This window comes from Pinus tabuliformis, chromosome 5_1 (assembly GCF_031772625.1).
Source record: "Pinus tabuliformis cultivar Carrire ecotype Pingquan chromosome 5_1, CPIR1, whole genome shotgun sequence".
NCBI classification, from domain to species: Eukaryota; Viridiplantae; Streptophyta; class Pinopsida; order Pinales; family Pinaceae; genus Pinus; species Pinus tabuliformis.
In genome coordinates this window covers 606,923,798-606,949,251 of record NC_142305.1, presented here as the reverse complement: position 1 = coordinate 606,949,251, position 25,454 = coordinate 606,923,798, and the positions used below count along the sequence as shown (strand labels likewise).

The 25,454-nt window shown below is 38.8% G+C and overlaps 1 protein-coding gene across 1 annotated transcript; it reads left to right on the top strand.

Moving 5' to 3' along the window:
• Window positions 1-16,569: 16,569 nt before the first annotated feature.
• Window positions 16,570-18,719, top strand: LOC149166378 (GDSL esterase/lipase At5g03610-like). Its single transcript, XM_089431329.1, has 5 exons — window positions 16,570-16,752; window positions 16,842-17,012; window positions 17,096-17,370; window positions 18,026-18,317; window positions 18,422-18,719. Exons 1-5 carry the CDS (start codon window positions 16,671-16,673, stop codon window positions 18,613-18,615), a joined length of 1,014 nt encoding a protein of 337 aa, XP_089287455.1. The 5' UTR covers window positions 16,570-16,670; the 3' UTR covers window positions 18,616-18,719.
• Window positions 18,720-25,454: the final 6,735 nt, after the last annotated feature.

Here is a 25,454-nt window from a genome sequence, read left to right as displayed (position 1 = left end):
TACATTTCCAATGCTCCCTCTTAACTAGGGAGGTATTCATAATGACCCAACAAGATACTATCAAGTTGAAATATTACCATAAGAAGGGATTCAAATTCATAAGTATCATCATAACCAACATTGTAAAAATAGCAAGGCCTTGACTAACAAGCTATATCTCTCCACTAGATTAGAGCACATTACTAGGAGGCATAAATTTGGACACCATCGCATCTCTAGGCACATACCCCATTTGAATGTTCACCAGGTATGTCCTCATGGGACTACTCTTATATTAGATAAACATCCTCAAAGGATATCAGTAATTCGAGACTATTCTTATCTTGGATACAAATCCTCAAAGAATATTGGTCCCAAATGCTTATCCAACCCACCATTCTCCTTACTGGTGCTTTCACTAGGCTTATGGTGGTTAGTCCTGGCCATAGTGCATGACACATGGAGAATACGGTGTCCACCCTCACTCCCTCTCAACCAGGGAGGAGATCCTCATTCCCTCTCAAACATGGAGGATATCCTCACTCCCTCTCAACAGGGAGAAACAACCACAAGCCTAAGCTTGTCCCATTTATTTTCATAAAAAGGAACATCATCAATACAACAACTATTTACTTCATCAATGGAGACATACTACAATTTCACGACTTCGTTCTGTATCATGCTACAAATGATAAAGAACTTCGACCTTCCTGGTTCTCTGTCAATCAAATAGTTCATAAAATGCCATATGGATCCGAACTTTCTTCATAGTTGATTGCACAAGCCTTTACATCTTCTTTCTTTATATATAATTATGCTTCACATTTTTCCAAGAAATCATATCAGCTACCAATTATCAGTAGTGTTTCTATTATCATCAGTATTATCAACCAATTAAATGCTGGTACAATATTCGAGTTCTTCAATTTCTTGTTAAAGGACATTGTCATCGATTTTTCAACTTGTTCCTTTTGATCATAAGCTTGTCTTTTTATACCTATACATTGTTTACACTTATACTATATATATTCTTCTGGGAAGCCATACCATATCTAAACATTATTGATATCATTACCAAAAAAATCAATATATAATCTCGAGTCAAGTTCTAGGATTATTTTGATGGTGTTTGACCCACCAACATTCAAGGGGTCTCCCTGATATGAAGTCTCAATTAGACCTGACACCGTTTGGAGTATGAGACCCATCCAAAATATGGCCTGATTGCCGAAGAAATGGGTTTTAATGACGTGCCTTGGCTGCAATAATGCATAGAGTGGTGTATGTGTGACTTTGTTGGGAACAAGTATGTGACTTTACAGAGGATCAAGTGTATTGCATGAAATGTTATAACACAACGAGGGAAAAGTGAGTGATCCCCTTAGAATCATGTAGTAGTATGCATCTTGAAAGGAACACACAAGCATAAAAGACATCACAAGTTAGCTTGCAAAATAGTTCACAAGTTAACCATGAGGAAAATACACAATAACACACATTCAACAAGATTCATACTAATGCAAACGAAATAGTTCATAAGCATTAGTGTAAGTTAAACAACATATATTGTAAACATAACAAGAATAGTCCTACTATATCCACAACATATGCATGAAAACGTGTAGGATCTGAGCTTTTATTAAAGTGAAATTTCCAAGCATACATATACCATTGACGAACCACTAGCCCCAATAGTGGAACATGAAGTCTACACCTGCTCCTCCAAAGAAAGATACTCCTTCTATGCTACGGATAAGCCAAGGCTCTCAACAAACTCCAAAGCTTTTGATCCTAAGAAAAAAGCCTAGCCAAAAGATTGGCTCCCCCAAAATCCCTTTATATGCGTTATGAGGACATATTTATAACAAAAGGGGTGACTATTCATCTCCATTTGTGACTGTTGGACTTCCCTCGTGACTCTTCAACTTCTTTATAAGATGAATCTTCAACTTCATTACAACATGACTTTTCACATTCCATAGTTAACATTTGGAATTTCACTTACAAATTAATTACAAAAGAATATTACAATATACTCATACCCATATAGGAAAAAAATGGGTAGAGCCAACTAGACAGCGTAATAAGAAAAAACAAGTTAAGCTTGAGTTTGGGGAAACTCCAGTTCAACAACTTCAACTTATTGTTTATCAATCACATAATGGTGCCAAGATTTATACTGCGTGATGACCTCCCCAAACTATGTAATGGGACTAGGATGGAAGCAAACTCTATCCTCCATGACATCTAGGTACACTGATTTGGAACCAATTTGAGTTTCCTTCTTTAGCAGGAGTAACATGGTATTGATTTGGACATGGCCACTAATGTACTTCAACATGTTCTGCCTGTTCACTTCAAGATCTTCCTTGGTAATGATATGTATAAACTGATCCAAGTTTTCCTCAATCTCCTACCTGACCTGATTCCCGCGTTTGGTTTCAGTGACTGAGCCAACTGATGGGATGTTGTGTGCTTTCACTATGAAATCCATGCTATTGTACAATCGTGCATATGAGGCCTGAATGTTGGCAATGAACAAGGAGAGTTGTTTTTTTTTTTTTTTGGATGAGCATCCAAACTTTTGCTTTCTCTAGCTCCGCTTGTTGTCTTGTTTTCTTTCCCAATTTGAGTGGTGCCCCTTTGTATTGCATTGACCACTCATGCAAGAAAGCAATAGCTACTTGTATAGCCTTTATAGCTTTAGCATGATGTTTACACTTATGTTGCAAGTCGTAAATGGACAATTGCCTTATGCAAGGTGACAAGCTCCTCATAAATGTTCTGCATGGTATCTCCCAATGAAAATACTTCTCCAAGTATAACTGCCTTAAGTTCTTCTAGATATACTTGTGCGGGAGCTACGTTCTGGAGTTCTGATCAGAGCTATTCAATTTCTTATCTCGCAGCCTGTAATTTGTTTTCCATATATTTATTCTTGGATGTTATATACTCCATGTTTGACTTTGTTTCTCCTGCATAGGACAAGTTAGCTATTGTAATGGAATTTGGATTCCTACTGGTCTCTATCACTGATACCTTTCTTTAATGAATGTAGGAGATGCAAGATATTCTAGAAAATGCTTCCTCCTTGCTTTTACAATATTCTTCTGAAGCTCGTTATAAGTCAGATTGTACGTGCCCATGATCAGACCATCATTAAGGGGAATAATTTCCTCTTCCTTGCTTGGAGTTTTCTCTGCTGTCAGAGGGGAAGGAGACTAAATGGTGACATGCTGAATGCTAGACATTAGATCAACATCTTGGTTCAAAGACTTTAATTTCACCTCCATGTCTTGAATCACAATCAACTCTTCAATTTCTTGAGCGAGCTCCTTGTCTTGCATATGTTTTCTCTCCACCTCTAGTTTCCGGTTTTTTTCTTGTTCCTCAACTTGTTTCCATGCTGCTTATTATTCTTATATTCTCCACCTTTTTTCTTCTTATTCTTGCTTCTAGTTTCCTTCTTCCAATATCCTCTACTCTTGTTCTTCCCTTTGTTTCTATTCTACATCCTGCATCCTCTATTTCGTCTTCTCTTCTTCTGTTATGGCCACCTTCAGAATGATTGGATCTGCTTTCATCTTGCGGCTCTTCTCTTCATTTGGACTATGTGCAACTTTTCTCTTGCCTCTTTTGAATATTGGGTTGTGCCTTTCTGTTGGTTCTGCCTCTGGAGTGACTTCCCTCTGTGAAGTAACATGTGATGTTCCTATGAAGCTGACTGGTTTGCGGGACTTGGAGGCATTGTAACAATTCTTGATCTCTTCCTCCTTGGGCTTGTAGAATGTCCCGCTCATCCATTAGAAATGAATCCTCACACAATGGTCTTTAGAAAAATTACTTGGATCGTATGTATTGAAATCTATACGACTAAATGCAAATTTATCTATCTCCTTTCCTTCGGTGTCTGCAATTTTCAAATTCTTGATTTCGTACAACATGATTTTCATAAGAAGAGCGAGCCAAGGTTCTTTCTTCTTCCTATGAAAACTACTGACAACCCTATTGAAAGATGGTAAGAAACATATTGCATTACTAAATTATCGGTGGCATACCTTGGTAGAAGATGTGGAGACTTCTGTCTGCCAAACACTCTGAGGAAAGTGCCATTCAGTGAGGCAAACCAATCTTCTCTGACAATGCTTCTATTTCCCCACACGACATGGAAGGTGACTCTTCCTCAAAGATTAACCTGTATAATGGAATGAGGAAGTGATCAGTCAACTTTTCCATTACTCCCTTATGACTGCACTCCAAAAGCGTCTTGCAGTAAATGTGCATGACAATCTCTCTCGGTGACCAGGTCCAATTCATGCTAGGAAATGAATTGTGAGCACATATTTCATCCAATAGGTAGGAAAACATGTAAAATATGGCTTGCTTGCCCTTGGGAGGATTTTGGGCATTAGCTTCATGGATCTTCAAATTTTGAGCCAATAAGTATGACTAGTTGAATGGTTTTCCTTCGTTCACAACCTTATTCAGTAAGAATTCCCACCCTTTGAGGAAGGTCTTAGTACTCTGCTAACCGTAGATAATACAACATAGAACTATCAAGAATTGACAGGCCATCGTGAGATATTTTTCCATGTACGTGTTAGTGAGTGTCTGATGGAACTTTGATGGATCTTTCACGTAGATTTTTACAATATCCTTTGTGCTCAAGTAGCAGGTGGTCACATAGAAATAAGAATCCATGAGAAATTATGGCTTCAACAAATGATACATGAGATGGTAATCCAGTGCTAGAAAAGAGGCAAGCCTTTTTCTGCTAGCACTGCTAAGAGTCATGGTCTTTGCATTTGTGTGAGACAATATACAGCTGACAATGTTTGCACATGGGAAAGCTAGGTACCTGCATGAAACCTTATGTTACCCCGACCTTTTGACATTGATATATACATGTTGGTCCTCAAGATCTACTTTGAAGCTTCTTGTTGAGAATGTTTCATTCACTTTGTGTCTTGTGATATCTGATTCTTTCTCAATGTATAGTTGAGTATTTGAGAAAACTGACAAGTTCACTGGAATACTCTCAACTTCCTCCCTGATGGTGCTTTCTGTAGTGTATTTTGAAGTAGATATCTTGGGTGGCATGATGTCAAACACTGATGAATAGAAGTGGTCAACAAATGCAATACATGTAGGAGGAAGATGCACTCATGGAAAACATGAATTAGCTTTAGAAAAATGACTTGCAAAGTGAAATCAAGGCAGCAACCACAGGATAGAGGAAGAAAATTGTGCAATTCCTGAGTTGGGGGGAAGGGATTAGATTCCTGAGCTACGAATTGCATAGTCTTAGTAGCCAAGGGAGAAACTTGAGGCTTGAGACTGCACAATGTGTAGTCTCAACCTGGGGAGATTGAGGAAGGGACTACGCATTGCGAAGTATCAATGGCCAAGGGTCGGGATTGAGCCTTGGAACTATGCAATGCGTACTTGGGCAAGCCAAGTATTGTGCATTGTGTAGTCTTAGGGCCCAAGCATGATGCTTGAGCCTTGGACTTGCGCAATGCCTAGTTGAACAAACGAACTACTTGCCAGGTAAAGGGTAGATCTGCTCGAAAAGAGTATGAGAAACTAGAAGTTATGAATGATGGTGCAAGGTAGAGTGTATATCTGACTAAGTATAGATAGATCAGTGAAAATCAAGTGTAGAAGATCAACATGCAAAAAGGAGAAAAAAAGCATGCACGGGGAGTTACCGAAACGACGATTGATAATGGGAAAAAACAAGATAGAAACCATGAAAATATAGAAATTACAACCAACACTTGTACAAGATAATATAAGTTAAAATGATAGAAACTATGAAAAGAAACAAGTAAAACAACACTCACAGAAGCGAAACGACAAAAAGCGACAGAAAAAGCGACAAAAAATGACAAAAGCAAAACTAACCTAGAAAAGTGTTGCAAACTCCATTGAATTCTCCTTGATCTCTTTGGGAAGGCTAGATCTATAAGATAGAATGTGAAAATGAGCTATAAGGGCATATATTATATAGATCTAGACTGATTAGGGTTTATGACGCGCATGCCTAAAATCAAGGAAAAAGCAACACTTGGTGGAAAGTCCAAAAATAGCAAATGTGCCATCCTTCGGGAACTAAATTGATCACTCCCTGTTTTCTAGGGATTTCCTTTTACCTTTTAACTTTTAGTTTTTTTTTCGGGAAACTGACCATTCACACTTCCAAGAAGGATTGTGTAGTTCCCAACCACAAGGGACTGGGCAACTCCCTGACTCAATGAATTGCGTAGTTTTTGAGAGAAAGAGAAGCTTTGCACAATTTCTGAGTTCAAGGATGGGCTGTCTCCTAGAATTGCGTATTTTATGAGCTAAAGGTTGGTTTTCCATTCTCGATTACACAATTTAGGTCCTCAAGGCTGGTCTGCCTTCCAAGATTGCGTAGTTTCTGGAGGGAATACCGACAATGCTGCAAGGTGTGGGCAAAAGGTTGATGGTGATGAAAAATATTCAAGTCAGGATCAAAACAAGAAATCATTTGAGATTCCATATGAGCAGCATAAGGAGTGGTCTATTGTAGGATTATTGCATCATATTTGTTTTCCTTTGACTTAGAAGAACATTCAAACTCAGGATCAAGCTTTGGAGATTACATTGAAGTTAGAAGTGTCTTTCGTAGTAGCAACCACAAGAGGAGAAAGCTTTGGAATAGCCTAGCTAGAATCGTAGATAGCCACGCTCACAGTTCAACTACAGGACTTAGTGAAAGGGAAAGAACAATGCTCGGAAGTTTTGTACACAATTTGCAAAAAGGTGGGGTACCATAGAGATGAATTCCTAGTGATGACATATTACATGACGGTTGGTGCAACTATCTATTCAAGAAAGGTAGTGGATTATGGTGTGAGATCTGTAAAGTGTGGCGACATTCACCACCAAGTTGTCCTATGATGCAAAGATATGAAGCCTCTACAAGGAATTTATTTTGTTATTTTTGTAAGTCCATGAGTCATGAAATTCATCATTGTCGATCTTTAGAATTGATGATATATCACACCAACGACTCCTATAGGGTGCAAGAGGGACATGGCATGATGGTACAAAAGTACAATCAAGTAGGCATGTATAATCAATGGGTAGAGGCCAAGGTATGATGGGTAGAGGACTTGGAGGACCAGGTCGAGGACAATGATCATTTGGATGGGGAAGAGGAAAAATTATTTGTTATAATTGTGGGCAGCTAGGACATATCACCATATTTTATCCCTATCATTTTACAACATTTACGTATTATCGAGATTTGGATAATGCGATAGAGGATTTCCCTCATCTTCTCGTGAAAATTTAGGAGAAGAAGGGGAAAAAGATTCCAAAGGTTACTGTAGAACTGTGCCACAATCAATCTCGTGTTAATGTTGTTACACATGGAGGTACCAACACTGGGAGGGATGTTGCTAAACATGCTAACCCATATCAATAATTGGTGAGAAAAGATGTTAATCCTCTGCCAAAGTTCAATCCACATAAGGAAAAGAATACTTGAAGTGTCTACCAGGAAGTGTGCACATATCACTCATGCAGTATGCTGGATTGGGAAAAAAGTACAAGATCCACCTGGGTATGATGGTTTAACTATTGTTGTGTCTTTCGTTCAAGAATTTGAGCATAAAATACATGAGTATTTAAGGTTGCTAGCATTAGATATTGCCTTGAAAGCAACTCTAGCATGATGGTGGATCACAGATAAGGATGTTGTCGACGCTTAGTTGAAATGTAAATTTTTTTGTCTATTCAGTTTTGCTATGAGTCAAAGGTTAGGGAAATCAAGTAAACTATGTTGGATTGTCCCATAACCCATGTGAAGAGTTGCATTGCAACATGGAATAAGAGGAAGATACCACAAGAGGAATGGGTCAATAGATTTGTGCACACCTTAGATATCATTCCTAAGAATTGATACATTGAATTAGAAGTGTTGAGAGGCACAACACAATAGGATGAGATGACTTATAGCTTCAAGTATACATTTAGTTGTATAGCTAAGAATTGTGTGTTAGAAGATTTTTTCATCAGAATGTGAGTTTGTACACAATACAACACCCTTGTATCCTACCCATCAACATTGACAGTAGGTACAAGAATGTATGGAATGTTATAATTTTGTAGAATATGATGATGGCAATGAGAATCCAAGGGACTTGCACATTTTAGAGATTGAGGGGGAACACACCGTATCTGGACTTGAGTTAGAAAAGGAAAACTATTCAAATATTATTAAAATGAAGAAATAAAATATTGGTAGTGAAGAGAACCCAAAGATGCCTTTGATAGGGGATCACTAGGACAATGAGATAGTGGAGAAGATAACAAATCTACTAAGAGAGTATCGAGATATGTTCCCTAACATCTTTACAGAGATGAAGGGCACATTATGCGAACTAGGAGAAATGGAGTTTCCTTTAAAGCAAGATGTTAGACCTGAAAATAAGAGACGTTGTAGACTAAATCAAATCTATAAGAACAAGGTAAAATAGGAATTGGGCGGGAAGTTAGAGGCAGGGATAATTGAACTAGTAGAAGAGTTAGATTGGATCAGTCCTATGGTGATATATTACACGAATATGAGAGGCAGCCAAATATCTGTTGATATGAGAAAGCTCAACGATGCATGTGTGGGTGATCCATTTCCAATCCCATTTACCAATGAGGTTCTTGATAATGTTGGTGGTCAAGAGGTATATTCTTTCACTGATGGGTTTTCATGATACCACTATATCCATATTGCTAAAGAAGGTCGTCCCAACGGGAGGAGTCCATGACAGACCCATTCACTGTTCTCTTCGCAGCATCCTCCAACAGCCTGCTGCCAAATCCATAGCGCTGCAGCCATAGCTATTAGCAGGAGGCCCTACAGTCGAGCCCACACTACTCTCTAGATGAACACGTGCTCTACGAACTGCCTTCTGCTTGCAGCTCTACTCCTACCCCTACTAGGTTCAATCCGGCCCATGCATGGCCTCGCCTGAATAGGGGCACGTGGAACGCTATCGTTCTAAGCTACATGCAGGTCTTCCTCTATTAAAGCCTGTGCAGACTGTTTCAATCGGTTTCCTTCCTCCAGCCTCGAGGGCTGGAGGCTCCTGTCTCTGCAACGTTCTGCCTCCTATGGTCTGTTCATGGCTTTTCGCTCCTGGCTTCGCGCGGCTCCCTCTCAGGTCAGTTCCATATCCTTTTTTCCTCTATTATGCATTAGCAGCTAATTTGGAACCTTGAAGCTTTCCGTTCGGATTATAGGGCCCAGAAGTCTTGATAGTCTATGTGTTTTCATTCTTGCTCACAGGAGTAATGTTTATTTCGGATGTCTCTCTGCGATATGGTTGCTTATCTTCTATACATGGTCTATTATGCTATGTCATATATGCTATCTGTCTGCGAGCCTAGAGGGAATGCATATCGTTTTCTTACATAGTCTTATGTCACTCTTATTGTAATAACGCCTCAGTAACGCCTGTGTACAAAGTTTCTATTTCTGGTCTCTTTTTCTCTCTGTCACCATGTACACGGTCTCATAAGGTTTGTCACTCTCTCGCCTCATCTATCTGTTGTCGTTCCTGGCCTCTACGGATGTGGTTTTGTGCTTTTATAAGCAGAATCAGAGCCTCGTTTTTCATCTATAGACCATGTCGAGATATTCGTTTCCGCTTTTGCAAATGGTGGTGTGTGTTCCACTGCTGCTGCTGTTGCTTCGACTGTAACTCTTGAACCAGACATCGATTCTCCTCGAGGCCGTGAGTGCCTCCCGTCCACCCTCCCGGCACCTTTTCCGATTATCCTCCCGGATTACCTTTCAAATTCATTTTCCGTCGTCTTTCCGCATATCCAAGCCTCCTACAACAGGCTCTTTTAATGTTTTCTGCCACCTTTTCTTCCAAATGTCAAAACGGCGGCAGGGTCCCGTCACCTTTCTCCATAGGGCCTTATTTTAGATTATTCTTTGCTTCTGGGCCGGTCTTTTTCTCGTCCTTTACTATCAGAGAACCTTCCCTCCAGGCATCATCCTCCGCCGGTTTCTCTCCCTCAGTCTAATTCTTGTACGAGGGATCCTTCTTCAGGCAACTTCAAAGTACGGGGGATCCTTCTCCGGGGATTTTCTTCTGAATACTGACTATTCATTCTCTCGGGATGGCCACAGACAACGACTCACCAGCTACCAAGGAACTTTTTGCCGCGGCAATACATGCTGAGTCAGTCCATAATCTGTCCAAGCGAAATCCACGATGGCACTCAACGCTATCTGATTTCCTGCCACCAGGGCTGAGGGACCCCCCCCTCACGGGGACCATTGATTCTAACAGGAACACACAGGGACGCCACAAGCACAAAGGTCCAGTCAAAACGGTTCCTCATCCGGCTGTCTCCGTTTCTGGTCCAACGCTGGTTGATAGGATTGAGAGCCTCCAAAAGTTCGCCCTTGTGGGGAAATGGTATTTTCCGGAGCTCGACGAATCTCAGATTAGAAGTTGGGTCTCCAAATCCTGGACTCCCTTAATCGGCTACACTCCTATCATCTCAAGGCTTATGAAGGATTGGTTTTCCTTCCACTTCCAAAAAGAGGAAGACCTGGAATTGATTCTGCACCGGCCATGGGTTTCTGGTCGAAGTTTTCTTCCTCTCTCACGATGGTATCTTGGTTTCGATCCTCTAAAGAACACCCCCACACACAGCATGATCTGGGTCAAACTGCCGAATCTTCCTCTGCAGCTGTGGACTCCTGAGATTCTCGCCACTATCGGAGGTGCCATTGGAAAATTCATTTACGTCGACCCATGGGTCCGTGGCGAAAAGGACAAGAGAATTGCATGGATACTTATAGAAAGACCATATAAAGGAGGTTACCCGGATCAAATTGAGATTACGTGGGACGGAACAATGATCCTTCAAAGGTTAGATTATTGGGGCATTCCATTCTGCTGTTCTGCATGCCATCGCACCGGCCATTTAGTCAAGGACTGCCACTATCGCAGACGTAGGCTCCGTCCCCTCTCTCGGGCCAAGAAGGACAATGAAGGATCTCTCTCCCACTCCGAAAAAGATGGCACCCTGGGGGAGCATTTTTCTTTCCAATCGACAGAATTTAGATGTTCAAAAGAGGCCTCCCAGTCCAGGCCGGACTCGCCAATTTTCACAGGTTTCAGAAGCACTCCCATCTCGTCGGGGGCAACCGAGGTGATCCCTTCTTCTCCAAACATCTCGAGGGAAGATTTTTACAGCTCCCCTGTCAATGAACAGCATGAAGAGGGTCCTGTTACTGCCCCCCCGACCATGAATGCCTCAGACTTCGTGGTCGGCTCCCATCCCATCATCATCTCCTCCTCCACGTCCCCCCCCTCTGCTTCCCAAAAAGGAAAAGGAACTCTCCACTCCCCGACACCATTCAATTCCCCATCAGACTCCCCGGTCAACAATCCTGACAGTGACATCGAACGCCTTCTCAGCTGCAACCCTCCTGTGTTGGAACCACTGACAATTCATAAACCATCCTTCCCCTCTATCAGTCCCAATTCGGCCAAAAATATCACTGTTAGAAAAAAGACCCGTGGTGGGAGTCGCCACTACAAAGGCCGGGCTATTACCTCTGAATTAGGTCTATCAAACATCCCCCTTATCGACGTCCCAATCTTCGAATCCCCTCCCCCTCAGCCCCTTAGAGCAAGCTCGGCTGCGCAGCGGTCTGAATGACCTTCCTTATCTCATATAATATCAGGGGCCTTGGAGCCGGCCCAAAGTTCTTGGCTCTAAAGGGCACTCTCCTCTCTGCTCGGCCCTCCATCATTTTCATACAAGAGACTATGCACCCCAGCTCGGTCTCCTTAGCATTTTTCCGCAAGATGTTTCCCACTTGGCATATCGTCGCCACCAATGCGGATGGTCTCTCGGGCGGTTTGGTCTCCATGTGGGATCCTACCTTGATAAAGGCAAAGGCATTCAAATGCCTCGCGGGCATCCTTCTCACTGCTTCTATTCGAGGGCGCCCGAATTCATTAAACCTGCTGAATATATATGCCCCTTACAGGCTCAGAACCCCCTTTTGGGACTCTTTACTCTCCTCTGGCATTATGGACATTCACTCATTGCTTGTCGCTGGCGATCTCAACCTTACTTTAAGCTCAGAGGAATGTTGGGGCCACGGCCTTCCAGTTGACAGATTGGCAGTCAGAATGCGGAGGGAGTTTTTTAACCGGAATCTTGTCGACATCTGCCCGGCCGTTATGACCCCCACTTGGGACAACGGCAGATTGGATTCTGCCTTCATAGCGAAAAGATTAGACCGTTTTCTTCTCCATGATAGTGTTATCCTTCGATGGGGGATGCCACAGGCAAAGACTGGCGGGGAGCTCACCTCTGATCACAAGCCCATTTTCTTAGAATGGGCAAAGGCGGATCGAAGGCTGGGATACTCTTTTAAATTCAACTCCATCCACCTACAGGACGCATCTTTCAATGATTTTATAAAGAAGTGCTGGGAGGAAATCATCAATTCTCAAGACGCTTTCCTTTTAACTTTTCGGGATAAGATCCAACTCCTACGGGATAAAACAAAGTCATGGCAGCATTCAAAAAAGCTTAAGGATGCACAGGATCTTATCGGCATCAACTCTGAAATAGAAAGAATCGCTTCCTCCATTCACATCAGTGGCAGATCTCTTGAAAAGGCCTCCTCACTGTGCTCCCTCGAAAGGAAAAAACGGGCTCTTCTCCTCAAAGAAGAGGCCACCTGGCGGCTCAAAAGCCGTGCCATTTGGCTTAAAGACGGCGACAGCAACTCCCGGTTCTTCCACTCCTTCGCAAACGGTCGCCGCCTCAAAAACTCCATCTGGAAAATCGAAAACGAACAAGGCCAGAGCTTCTCCTCTCATCACGATATCGCTGCGGAGGCCACTCGTTTCTTCAGGCAACAATATTCCAGACAACACAGCGACCTAAATGACTCATTATGGGCGGTTGAACATCTTCCGACCATGTTCGACGATGACGCTAATGATGCTTTCTTCAGGTCTGTCACGGAGGCAGAACTCTCTGCAACCATCAAGTCTTTCAGCAAAGACAAGAGCCCCGGCCCCGATGGATGGCCGATGGAATTTTTCGCCCACTTTTATGAGCTCTTTAAAAAAGATCTCCTTTGTATGGTCGATATGTCTCGTCTCTCTGGAAGCATCAACAGCGCTCTTATGGCCACTTTTATCGCCCTAATCCCAAAGTCTGAAAGACCTTCCTCATTTGGCGATTATAGGCCGATTTCGTTGTGCAATTCTCTGTACAAGATCATCTCAAAAATAATTGCAGACAGATTAAAGAAAGTTCTCAATTCATTTATATCCAAAGAACAACACGCCTTTCTCAAAGACCGGCTCATTATGGACGCGGTTGCCATGGCTCAGGAGTGTATCCACTCTATCTGCAACAAGAACATCAACGCAGCCGCTCTCAAAATTGACCTCAAAAAGGCCTTCGACTGTGTCGACTGGAGTTTTCTCAATATTCTTCTCTCTAAAATCGGCTTGAGGCCTCCGGCTATTAAATGGATTATGGCTTGCGTGGAATCCGTCCAGTTCTCGGTTATTATCAATGGGGTTCCATCCACCTTCTTCCATGCCGAGAGAGGGCTCCGTCAGGGATGCCCTCTCTCCCCGCTCCTTTTTATCCTGGTTATGAACTGCCTCAGCACGCACATCAACCATGCCGTGGACGGGGGTAGATGCAAGCCGGTTCGCATATGCAGGGACATCTCCCTCTCCCACAATTTCTTTGTTGACGATATCCTTCTCTTCGCCATGCTCTGCAAGCCTACATGGATTTTCCTCTTCTTGCTTTTCAAAAAATTCCAGGCTGCTACAGGTCTCTCGATCAACTGTGGAAAATCAGTTTTATATCACAATAACTCGGATCCTGCCCTGGCACAATGGATCGCTGAACGTTTTGCAATCGATCTTGCCCTCTTAAAGGATGGCTTTACCTATCTGGGTTTTCGCCTCAAAGCAACGGGGTTTCAATGTTTGGACTGGGCATGGCTGGTGGACCGCTTCCTCCTCAAGATCTCCAGGTGGGAGATGCGTCTTCTCTCTCTTGCGGGCAGATACATTCTGATTCGGTCTGTCCTCACTCAACTATCTGTCTATTGGTGTCACCTTTTTGTCCTTCCGACCTCTGTTATCAAACAAATGACCGCCATTGCTGCCATCTTCTTGTGGAGCGGTCGATCCTCACCAATCAAACTCCATATGGTTAAGATGGGCTCCATCTCTCGGCCCAAAGAAAAGAGTGGATGGGGCCTCCTTGATATGCGACTCTTCGGCAAGGCGCTCATATGTAAATCCATTCACAGGGGTTTATTTGGCAGCGGTCCGTGGAGTCTCTTATTAAAACAGAAGTACCTAAAAGGCCGGCCCTTGGCCCACTGGCTCCACCGAACTTCTCTTGGCATTCGAAGCGGCTCCCCCATCTAGATCAGTTTTAAAAAGGTTCTCCCTTTCTTCAGGAAACACCTCAAATGGACTCTCTTCTCCGGTTCCTCCATCCTTATTGGCATAGACCCCACTCTCTTCAACCTGGAGTCTATGATCCCCCCTTCTCTCCTCCTTTTCTTCCATTCCAGAGGTTTATTCACTTGGAATTCCCTCATTGATTCCTGGTCGTCCCTACATCCGGTTTGGAAAACCGACCTCCAGCTCGCCATCCCTCCCCCTCTCCGCCCCCTATGGCTTTCCTTCATCTCCCATTTCACACACCAAGGGATCATCCAACATGGCACTAAAGACTCCCTCATCTGGTCCATCGACTCCAATATCCATCACATCTCTGTTAGGAGAATTTACTCCTCCATCACTGCTGATCTCCCTCCACTTCCCTCCATTTTTCCTGTTAAGCTCTGGAAGGCCCCCTGCCCTCTTAAAACCATTCTTTTCTCTTGGCTGCTCTTCTTCGATAAGAACCTCTCCTGGGATGTTTTACAGAGGAAAGGATGGATCGGTCCTGGCAGATGTGTCCTCTGCCTTCAGGAGAATGAAACCAATCACCACATGTTTCTACAATGCCCTGCTGCCCAAGCAATCTGGTATGAACTCTCGACACTTCACAGTTTTCCTCACTGCTTATTCTCCTCCATACAGGATGCTTTTTTTTGGTGGGCAGATCAAAGTTCCGAAAAACAAGCTCTCTTCTGCCTCACATGCTGGAATATTTGGACATGGCGGAACCGGCGCATCTTTCAGGCCTCATGCCTGCCACTGCTCTCCATTCTGCCTCTTATCGCGGGATCCATGCCCTCACAGATTTGATTGAAGAGGCCTCTTCTCCCTGCGCATTGCTGCTCAGGTTTTTTTGCAATATGTATATGATTCACACAGGCCCATCCACATGGCTGTAATATGTTTATTCTTCTGTTTTCCTTCTATAATACAGGCTCTCTCCAACATCTTGCCGCTGTTTCAAGCACAGTAGTTGCTCTATCATTTTTGATATTCAGGCCGACATATGCGCCCTCATACTCTCTCCATTGTTTTTGTCGATATTCCAAGCACAGCAATGCGCTTTCTCTTTTAATATACAGGTCGACTCATGCGCCCTCATACTCTCTATATGGCACTCATACTGCTGTCTATCCGGCGTGTTTCAAATGCGCTCATTATGGATTTACACAGCCATATACTTACAAGACTACGGTCTTCTAAATGTAACACGATCAATATATTTTTCTCAATATATATCATGCCGATTTTTTCTTCCTGAAAAAAAAAACTACCTTCACTATTGAGTGAAGTTGTTTTCAATACATAGTAATGTAATTTGGTCTGATGAATGCTCCCAAAAAATTTCTAAAATTGTGGTAGCGCTTATCAGGCCGTTGAATTTATATCTTAGTGTCGATTTTTAAAATATTTTCCAATTTGATTTAGGACGGGATTCACGGGAGTAAGGTTAAAAAAGTCACTGTATTTTATTTTAAAATATTCCGTTGAATTTATATCTTAGTGGCGATTTTTAAAATATTTTCTAATTTGATTTAGGACGGGATTCACGGAGTAAGGTTAAAAAAGTCACTGTATTTTATTTTAAAATATTCTCAATTGGAGATGGGATACAGGATGGTTCACAATGTTTTTTAATAATGGAATTAAGATAAAATTAATTTAGATCTATTTAACTCTAGATTTATTAATAGAGATCAAATTTCTTTATTTTAGAAGAGGATTGTACCTAAAGAAATTATAATTTTCTAGAAAAAAATAGATCAATCCAAAATTAAGATAAATTTAAATTGATTTAATTATTAATTAATATAAATATCAATTTACCAGTTTAATTTTTCACTTTAAATAGGTTATATTCCACACCAATATTCTGCATTCCTATAAACTGGGAATATCATGAATTAATTTTTCATAGACCAATCCAAAATTAAGATGAATCTAAATTGATTTAATTATTAATTAATATAAATATCAATTTACCAGTTTAATTTTTCACCTTAAATAGGTTATATTCCACACCAATATTCTGCATTCCTATAAACTGGGAATATCATGAATTAATTTTTCTTACTCCGTAGTTATTTTGGTAGACCTGTTCATTCTTTCCCAAATCAAACACAGGCTCCGAGGATCTCGTTTCTCGTTAGACCCTCGCAATTTTTTTGACTAGTTCCTTCTGTTCGGAAGATGTGCAGATCACAAGCTCGTACCCAGAGGCCGTGCTTCAAACTGCTCCTTGTTTTCTGTTGCGGATTGCTATTTATACATCGTAATTTCCCACTGTTGTGTTTCGAAGTTGATTGCGCAAGTACTAGTATTTCCATATGAGTTCTGAATAACAGGCAATTTTGGTTGCAGAGAATGTGGAAAGCGCAAGCCCAGGAGCCATGTTTGTGTTTGGAGATTCATACGCTGACACTGGAAATCTTAACAAAACAAATACCGCCTGGAAACCTCCATATGGTATAAGCTTCCCTGGAAAACCCTCCGGGCGACATTCGGATGGAAAAGTCCTCGCGGACTTGATAGGTATAATTATAATTTTTCTGCTCAGAACAATTGTTTTTTTCTGCCTCGTTTGTGGGTTCTAATCTTTGATTACAATGCTGCAGCTTCAGCTTTCAAGCTCCCTACGCCAGTGCCATACAATCAGCAGGGTAGCTATCCCAACCAGCGGCTTCGCTTCGGCATGAACTTTGCAACTGGCGGGAGTGGTATCTTCACTACATGGCCTGGTCTGCCAAACATGACTACCCAAATAGATCAGTTGCAGCGATTGATGTCCGATAGAGTATACTCGGCAATGAATTTAAGGTTTTCTCTTCTTCTATTCACGGTTTCCGGCAATGATTACGCTTTCTACATCCTGCAACAAGGAGCGGTACAGGTATAATCTAGGCCGTAGTTTATCAGTTATATGTTTTAGAGATTTTTTAAGATATATATTTTTAGTTGAGTTTGCAATTTGATATGGATGTTTTGTATAATGGGTCTTAGCTCTGAATCCTTCACAATCTGAGTTTTTAGGGTTTTCTATGGTGCTGAATGGATAGGGTGTTTTTATACAGATTGATGCCCTATGCAGATTACAGATTCAAAATGAAATCTGATTGTCATGAGAAGGGTCAATTGTTTGACTCTTCTCTTGACCGTCAAATTCCTAAATATTTTTGGAATCTCAATCCTCATAAGTTCAACAGAATCTATATATCTATATACAACCAAAAACACATTTTAAATTCAACACAATCCTAATATTTTAAGAGTTTCCACCATACTGAATCCATACATGCTATTAAGAAAACATTTTAAATAACACAAGATGAAGATTTAACCAAAAATTAAATGTTCCGGCAAAAAAAATCCAAATTTTATAATAAGCAAACAATACATAAACATCAACTAACACAACACACAGTTCACAAGAAATTTTCATATTTACTGTGAAAATATTCATACTAAAATGCCTAAATCGATCTTTGTAACAATATGCCGCTTAACGTCTGCATTCCTCATTGACATTAGCTGTCTGGAATTTGCAGGGCGTGCCTTCATTTGTAGAATCGCTGATCAAGCAGCTCTCAGCAGATTTAGTGCGTTTGTACAATTTAGGTTTCCGACGCTTTGCAATCACAGATATGGAGCCTCTGGGCTGCTTGCCTACTTTTACAGTAGATAACTCTCACGCAAGTTGTGACGCTACATTGAACACATTAGCCGTATATCATAACAGTCTTTTGCAAGAAGCGGTGGAGGGAATAAGAAAAGGTCGAGCAGATGCAACTTTTGTGATTCTGGATCAGTATTTAGATACCATGGCGGTTTTTCAACATGGTTTTACACTCTGTCCCCCTTGTCTCATATGGATGTACTTTCTTTCTTTCTGTGGCTCTACACTGTTGAATGTTTATTTAAGGCGTGGATGACTTTATTTGCAGGGAAATTCAGGAAGCCATTGAAACCCTGTTGCAGTGGTGAGTGCGGCGTTACAGACAGTGCAGGGAAGGCTTTGTATAGTGTGTGCACCCATCCAGGATCGGCCTTTTATTGGGATGCGATGCATCCAACACACTCTGGTTGGGGGACATTGATGACATACTTCAAATCTTCCCTGGGTCAATTTCAGACTTGATTTGTCACTACCGAGTCGGTCAGAATTTCCTTTAGATTTTTGTTGTTGCTATTATGATTACTTTATGGAGACATTGTGTGGACAAGATCAAACGGGAGTGCAATCTATTTGTAGTAATTTAGTTAATATATCAAATTCTATGCCGACACTACTTCATGTCTTGTATGGATTAGTTTATGAGATTTGGGTGGACAAAGATCAAACGCATAGTTACCAAATTCGAATTCGAATTCGATTCGGTACGGAAAAAAATCGACTATCAAAAATACAATACGGAAAAAATTCGGAAATATAGATTTTCCAAAATTAAATTATTTTTAAAATTAAAAAAAGAAAAATCTATATTTACAATATATTTAAAAAAAATCACTCAATCAAATCCTAAATTTTAACATAAGGTTTAAAAATGATAACATTATTAATTAATAACTAAAACAACCTAAATGTCTCTTTGTAGATTTTTCAAAGAGTTGTTTAGAGTGTAGATAGAAGCACACCCAAACTTTAATTCATGGTTTTGATTTTTTTATTATGGGAAAGAAGAGAAGTATGAACTTCAAATTAAAAAAAAAGGAGATTATATATTTTATAAATATTTATAAAAAGAATTATTATTCTTTGCTATAAGAAATTATTATTTTTAACTGGTATAAACTTACTATTTTCTACAATATTTTAATATAAAATTTATTGTTTTTTACAACTGTAATTTTTTTAATATGCAATTTACTATTTACTATACTTTTTTAATATAGAAAATTCTATTTTTAATCTTTAAATATTTAATTTTTTATTAACAAAAATCCTTACCAAATTAGATCGTAACTGTATATTATGTTTTTAATGTTTTGAGTAATGTAGAAATTTCTATTTAAGTATTAAACTTTTTATTAACAATTTTAGATGGTAACTACATTTTTTTTTTCTAAATTAGAAATTTATACTTTTAATGTTTTGAATAATATAGAAATTTTTATTTAAATATTAACTTTTATATTAGGAATAATTTTTATAAAATTAAATAATATAGAAATTTCTATTTTTAAATATTAAATTTTATATTATTAAAAATACTTTACCAAATTCCATCATAATTGTAATATTATTCTTAACCTACAATTTACACTTTATTATAATTTTTTTTAACATAAATAAAAATTATTCCCTAATTCCATCCTAATTGTAATATTTTCAACCTACCATTTACAATTCATTATAATTTTTTTAATATAAAAACAAATTATTTAAAAAAATACTGTACCGAATTGCAATTTCCGAATTCGCAGTGCTATTGTATCTATGATTTAAAACATAGTTACCAAATTTTAAAATTCAGCAATATATCTCTTACATATATTTAAATATATCATTTTTCTAATGTTTTAAATCATTCAAAAGTATAATTTATAATATTGAAAATGATAAAAAAATATTTTAAAATTATTTGGATTTGCATATGACATTATATATTAAACTTTTAGTTTTACATTTAAAATAGCAAATATGATAATAGGTTTTAAGAATTTTTTGTATTGCCACACCATATTCTGAATAATCAAAATCCACAATGACGAGTTTATTGTTATTTTTCATTTCCTCTAATCTATTAAACACAGGTGTGAGGAGAAATTTCAGGAGACTTGTAGTGTTCAAATCACTAGATACCATATGAATCGAAGACTGGTCGTGATAGAGGATCATAAATCTTTTGAGAAAGGGAAGGCTTCGGTAGACTGTTCTTCTAGCACTACGACCCGCCGATAAAGGTCTGGCTTACGAACTCGAACATGCTCTGGTCGTGATGGAGGATAACCGGCCATGAAAATTACAAATTGCAACAATATTTAACAAACTTATTTGGCAACCATTCGTACCGAATTGAATTTTACCGAATTATTGACCGAACCGAACCGAACCGCCGAATTTCCGAATTCTTGAGGCCGATTCGGCCGAATTTGGTAACTATGATCAAACGCCAGTGTAAATTTAATTTAATTGACAATGCTAAACACTTCTGTATCTGGTAAATTTCTGCAATAGAAATAATTTAATATTTTACCTCGATAGAATATCCAGGTTGTAAAGTCAGTCTCGTATAATTTAGTTTTCAAGTGTTTTCTAATAATATTTTGATAAATTTCGTATTGAAATGATTTTTAGGTCGCTAGGCTTTATTACGCATCAACAATAGTCAACACTTTTACCTTGCTCCGTTGGATAAGATGAGACACTTTCAACCGTTGATTTGAAGTGTGACTGCTTTTTCCAAATATCGGTTGAGTTGTCTTACTGCTTTTTCCCATTCTTTTATGTCACAAAGCATCTCACAAAGCGCGTTCTCACTTTCATCTCATCATTTTCTTCAATACTCTGTGTTGCATTGGCTTGCCTTGTTTCTTGTTCAAGTTTATTTTCTTTGTTGCATGGCCATGCATTTTGGATTTTACAGTGTTTTATTTTCGTTGTGTTTTTCTCTGTTTTGAATTTAATTTATGTTTTTTTTAAAAGAGGGTTTGCGATTCTATTTTGTTGCTGTTATGTTGAGTAGAAGAATCGATAGAGATGAAATTCTTGATCCATTGGAATGAAATTCTCGAATTTTTTTTATGGATAGAAGCAGGTATGCTTTTGGTTTTCAATGTCTATGGGGTTTACTAATAAATTTATACAGGGAAAGCAGCGTGGTAGATAATGGCTATGCATGGAACCCAATTTTTTCAACAGTTTCAATCCATTATTTCTTTATTGCGGTGAAGCCGTGGAAAAACCACAAGGGCTTTAACCGTAGAGATAGTGCTTTTATTTTATTTGGCAGTTTTTGCTTAATGGTTTCTCCCTGCCTATTAATTTTGCAACGGGGGAAGAGAAGAGTTCGCTATGGAGGGGTAATATATGACGAGAAGCTTCGATTTTTGAATCTATTTTCTTTTCTCTCACTTGTTTCTTATTTCTTTATCTGTCAAAATTTGCCGCAGATGCGGATTTTGTCTCTCAAATCTTTCTAACACGGTATTTGAATGGCCTGCCGTGAATCTGGACAGGTGAAACAACACGCAGGACAATAATACGCGTGCAAAAGGATGTTCGTACACCACTTTGTGGCATTCATTTTATTAGGTAAGGTGAGTAGCGATTCTTCTTTTCTCAAAGAGAGAAATCATTCGGTCATTTTCGGTTCGCTCTCTGCAAATTCTATCAACTCGATCATTTCTTGTTTAATTACTTGTTATTTTGCTCAATACCATCAGTTGAATGTCCAAAACCTATATTTATGGAGATGACCTATGTAAATAAGTAGTTGACAATGCCCAAGTAAATAGTTTTAAGCCGATAGAAGATGAGGGTTAATATTAATTGATTAATTTGTTTAGTATTGCCCTGTATATCCACCATGGCATTTTTACCTTATTTTGTTGCAGGGAGCCGTAGCTGTTTTGCCGTATTCTTGATATAGCAGGGAAGGTTAAACTGTTTTTGTTTATTATTTCAAATGGTTTTAAGTTTTTTGCATAGGGTAGCGATAATTGTCCAATGGGCGATATCGACAAATCACATGGAAGGCACAAGTGTCAAAAGGAAATACGAATTATTAATTTGCAATTTAAAAGCATGGTGAAAATCAAATATGCCAGGGATCTTGGGGTTACGTTGGTAGTCAATCTTCAACCAAACTTGAAAAAAAAATGTCATATTTAAAATCACAAGGCTGTGCGGCTTTGTTTGACGTTTCAGACATCAAATCATCATGCTAATTTCTCGTTTTTGTTTATGCTAATTTAATAATCCGAAATAAGACATTCAATGTGTTCCTTGTAATATAGATATAAACAAAACATCTAAAGAAAAGTAATTGCACAATGATCCAGTCTAAGAAAACAAGGTTTTCCACAAACCAATTAACTCTTCTAGAAAAATTCAACAATTCCAATTTAATAATCCTATCGGCCTCTCTTTGTGCCTTTTGGGACAATTGCTAGTTAATAATATTTTGATAAATTTGGATGGGAATTATAGGTTAATTGGATATGATATGTAGGAGCAAAATTTTTATAATTTAGTTTTCTAAGTAGTGGTAATTTGATAGTGATTTATAGAATTAGTATTTCACTTTTATCGAATGAAAATGAGTTTATAATTATTTAAAAGTAATTACACTGATGAATATGTTATTCTAGAATAAAGTTTCTAGAATTTTAATTTAATTATCATTAATTATTAGATGGATGGTAGAGATTGATCTCTATAGAATATTTTTAATAGTATACATAAATCAAAGATTGAGATTTGTTTGGCCAACAATTATGCTTTTTTTGTCATTTAAATTAAATTCATTAATTTAAATAAAATGTGATATGAACTAGTGTCATATGAAATGGTTTTTTAAGCATTTGGTATTGATAAACCATGATATTGGCCCATGGTATAGTAACAAATATTATTTACAAAGTAAAAATTTCCATTAAAAACTAGGGTGAATGTCCATAGTTAAGAATCTTTAGATATATATGTTTAACTTGTATATTATTTTTTTTAAGGCGTCTAAAACTTGATCCATAAATGGAAGAGGAAAACGATATTTTAAGGTAGCTTTGTTTAATTCATGATAATCCATGGAAACTTGCCAATTACCATTCTTTTTAGGAACAATTACTAGAGAGAAACTCACTAACTATCAGAAATAGGATGAATGAAATTCACATATAGTTTTTTTTGCATTTCTTTCTTTCCAATATATTTTAGGTCTGGATTCATACATCTTTGGGGTTGTTTGATTTGCCTATATATTTTTTTGAATATAAATGTGATGTATATATGTGTTAGGATGAATTCTATGCATATCAATATATTCTCATGCAAATGCACTATAATATTTTTGTAGTTTTTGAATTAATTATTTTTCCTAAGATGATTCAAGATTAGAATTTATGCCTAATTTTTCCTTGTTTAATCTCAATAGAGGTACTATAAGATTCTGATATTGAATTAATAAAATAAATAGAAGATGATAAAGTGTCTTTAGTAATTTTTTCGTGAATTTTTTCTCCAAGACACGATAAAAGAAGATTGGCTGTAGAAATTTCTGTTTTCCCACCCCGGTTTTCAGTTTCTCCTTATTTCTCCCATGTAGTTAAATGCCCATTCCCATAACCATACATTTAACAGATTGAAAAAAATAAATATTGCTGAAAACACAAATTCTGGAAATTTTTCAGAATGCTGGAAATTGCAGAATTAAAAATCAGCAATCAAAAACAGCCATTAAAACACATTAAAACACTGATATTTTTGGTCAACTTGACCCTGGAAAAACTCCCTACAACTCTTGGGGAAAACCAATTTGAGAGCTCTTCTTTATTTTTGAAAATTGCCTTTTTACAGTGAGAATTATTCAGCAAAAAATCAGCAAGCAAATTTACAACTTATCTCCTTTCCCGTGCCTCACAGCAATCTGGAAATTACAGCAAACAGGACAGCAATAAATGTTGTACGGCCTCCGTTTTGTGTGCAGAAAAATCAGCAAACTGCTCCTCGATTTTTGTGCAAAAATATGCCTTTCACTATGTGCTGAATCAGCTGTACAAATCTGCTCAACTGCTGCCTTGGAATGTGTGCCAAGCTGCTGTCTCCTTCTCCTCCCTGCTCAGAAATCTCTCTTGCTCTCCTTCTCCCAATCTGCTCATGAAAGAAATGAATGACCTTTTCCTCCTTTTCCTCCTTTAATATAACTCCAAGTGACTTTTGGGTGATCCAAGTGACTTTTGGGTGATCTCTAAATCCAATGGCTGAAATAGATTTAGATCAATGGCTGAGATTAAATGCTCATTTAAATCTCACTTTCTATTTTTTAATTCACCCCACTTTAATAAAGACCCACTTAGTCATTTATTTCCAAAGTCACTTTTCCTTTCTAATTTTTCATTTACTTTATAAAAGTTACTTTAAAATTAGACTTAGTAACTTTATCACTTAAAGTCACTTTTAAATTAGATTTAACTTTATAAAATTATAAAGTCACTTTAGGAGAAAAATTAAATTCTTTTGGACACTTTTCCCTAGGCCAAAGATCAAAGCCTAAGGGAACCACCTGTCCTCCGGTACCAAATTTCAACACTCCCTCTTACCGAGGAAGGTGTTCCTCGCCACACCCATCTTGTCTCTGAAGTAGACATGCTTGCCCCGTGGTAAGGCTTTGGTAAGAATATCTGCAACCTGCTCATCAGTGGAAATATACTCAAGTTTCACAACTCCCTTCTGAACATAGTCTCTTATGAAATGATATTTGATCTCGATATGCTTTGACCTGTCATTAAATACTGGATTCTCCGTGAATTTAATGCAACTCTGATTATCACAGTAAATCACTGAAGGTCTCAACGGCTGACCAAATAAGCCAAACAACATCTTGCGAAGCCAGATGGCCTCACAACTAGCTAGACTGGCTGCCATATACTCTGCTTCCGCTGAACTCAGTGCTACTGACTGCTACTTCCGGCTGAACCATGACACTACTGCTGAACCCAACCCAAAACAACACCCTGAAGTGCTCTTCCTATCAGAAGCACAACCTGCCCAATCAGAATCAGTGTATCCTACCAATCTCACTCCATCTCCCTGCCTGTAGTCCAGACCACAATCCACTGTCCCCTGCAAGTACCGCAAAATGTGTTTTGCAGCCACCCAGTGAACCTTCCTAGTCTCACACATAAACTGACTCATCGTGTTGACTGCAAAACATATATCTGGTCTAGTGTTGACCAAATACATCAAGGAACCAATCAGCTGCCTGTACAATGTGGGATCCACCAACTCGGAATCCGAAGCATGAAGCTTCTTCCAGT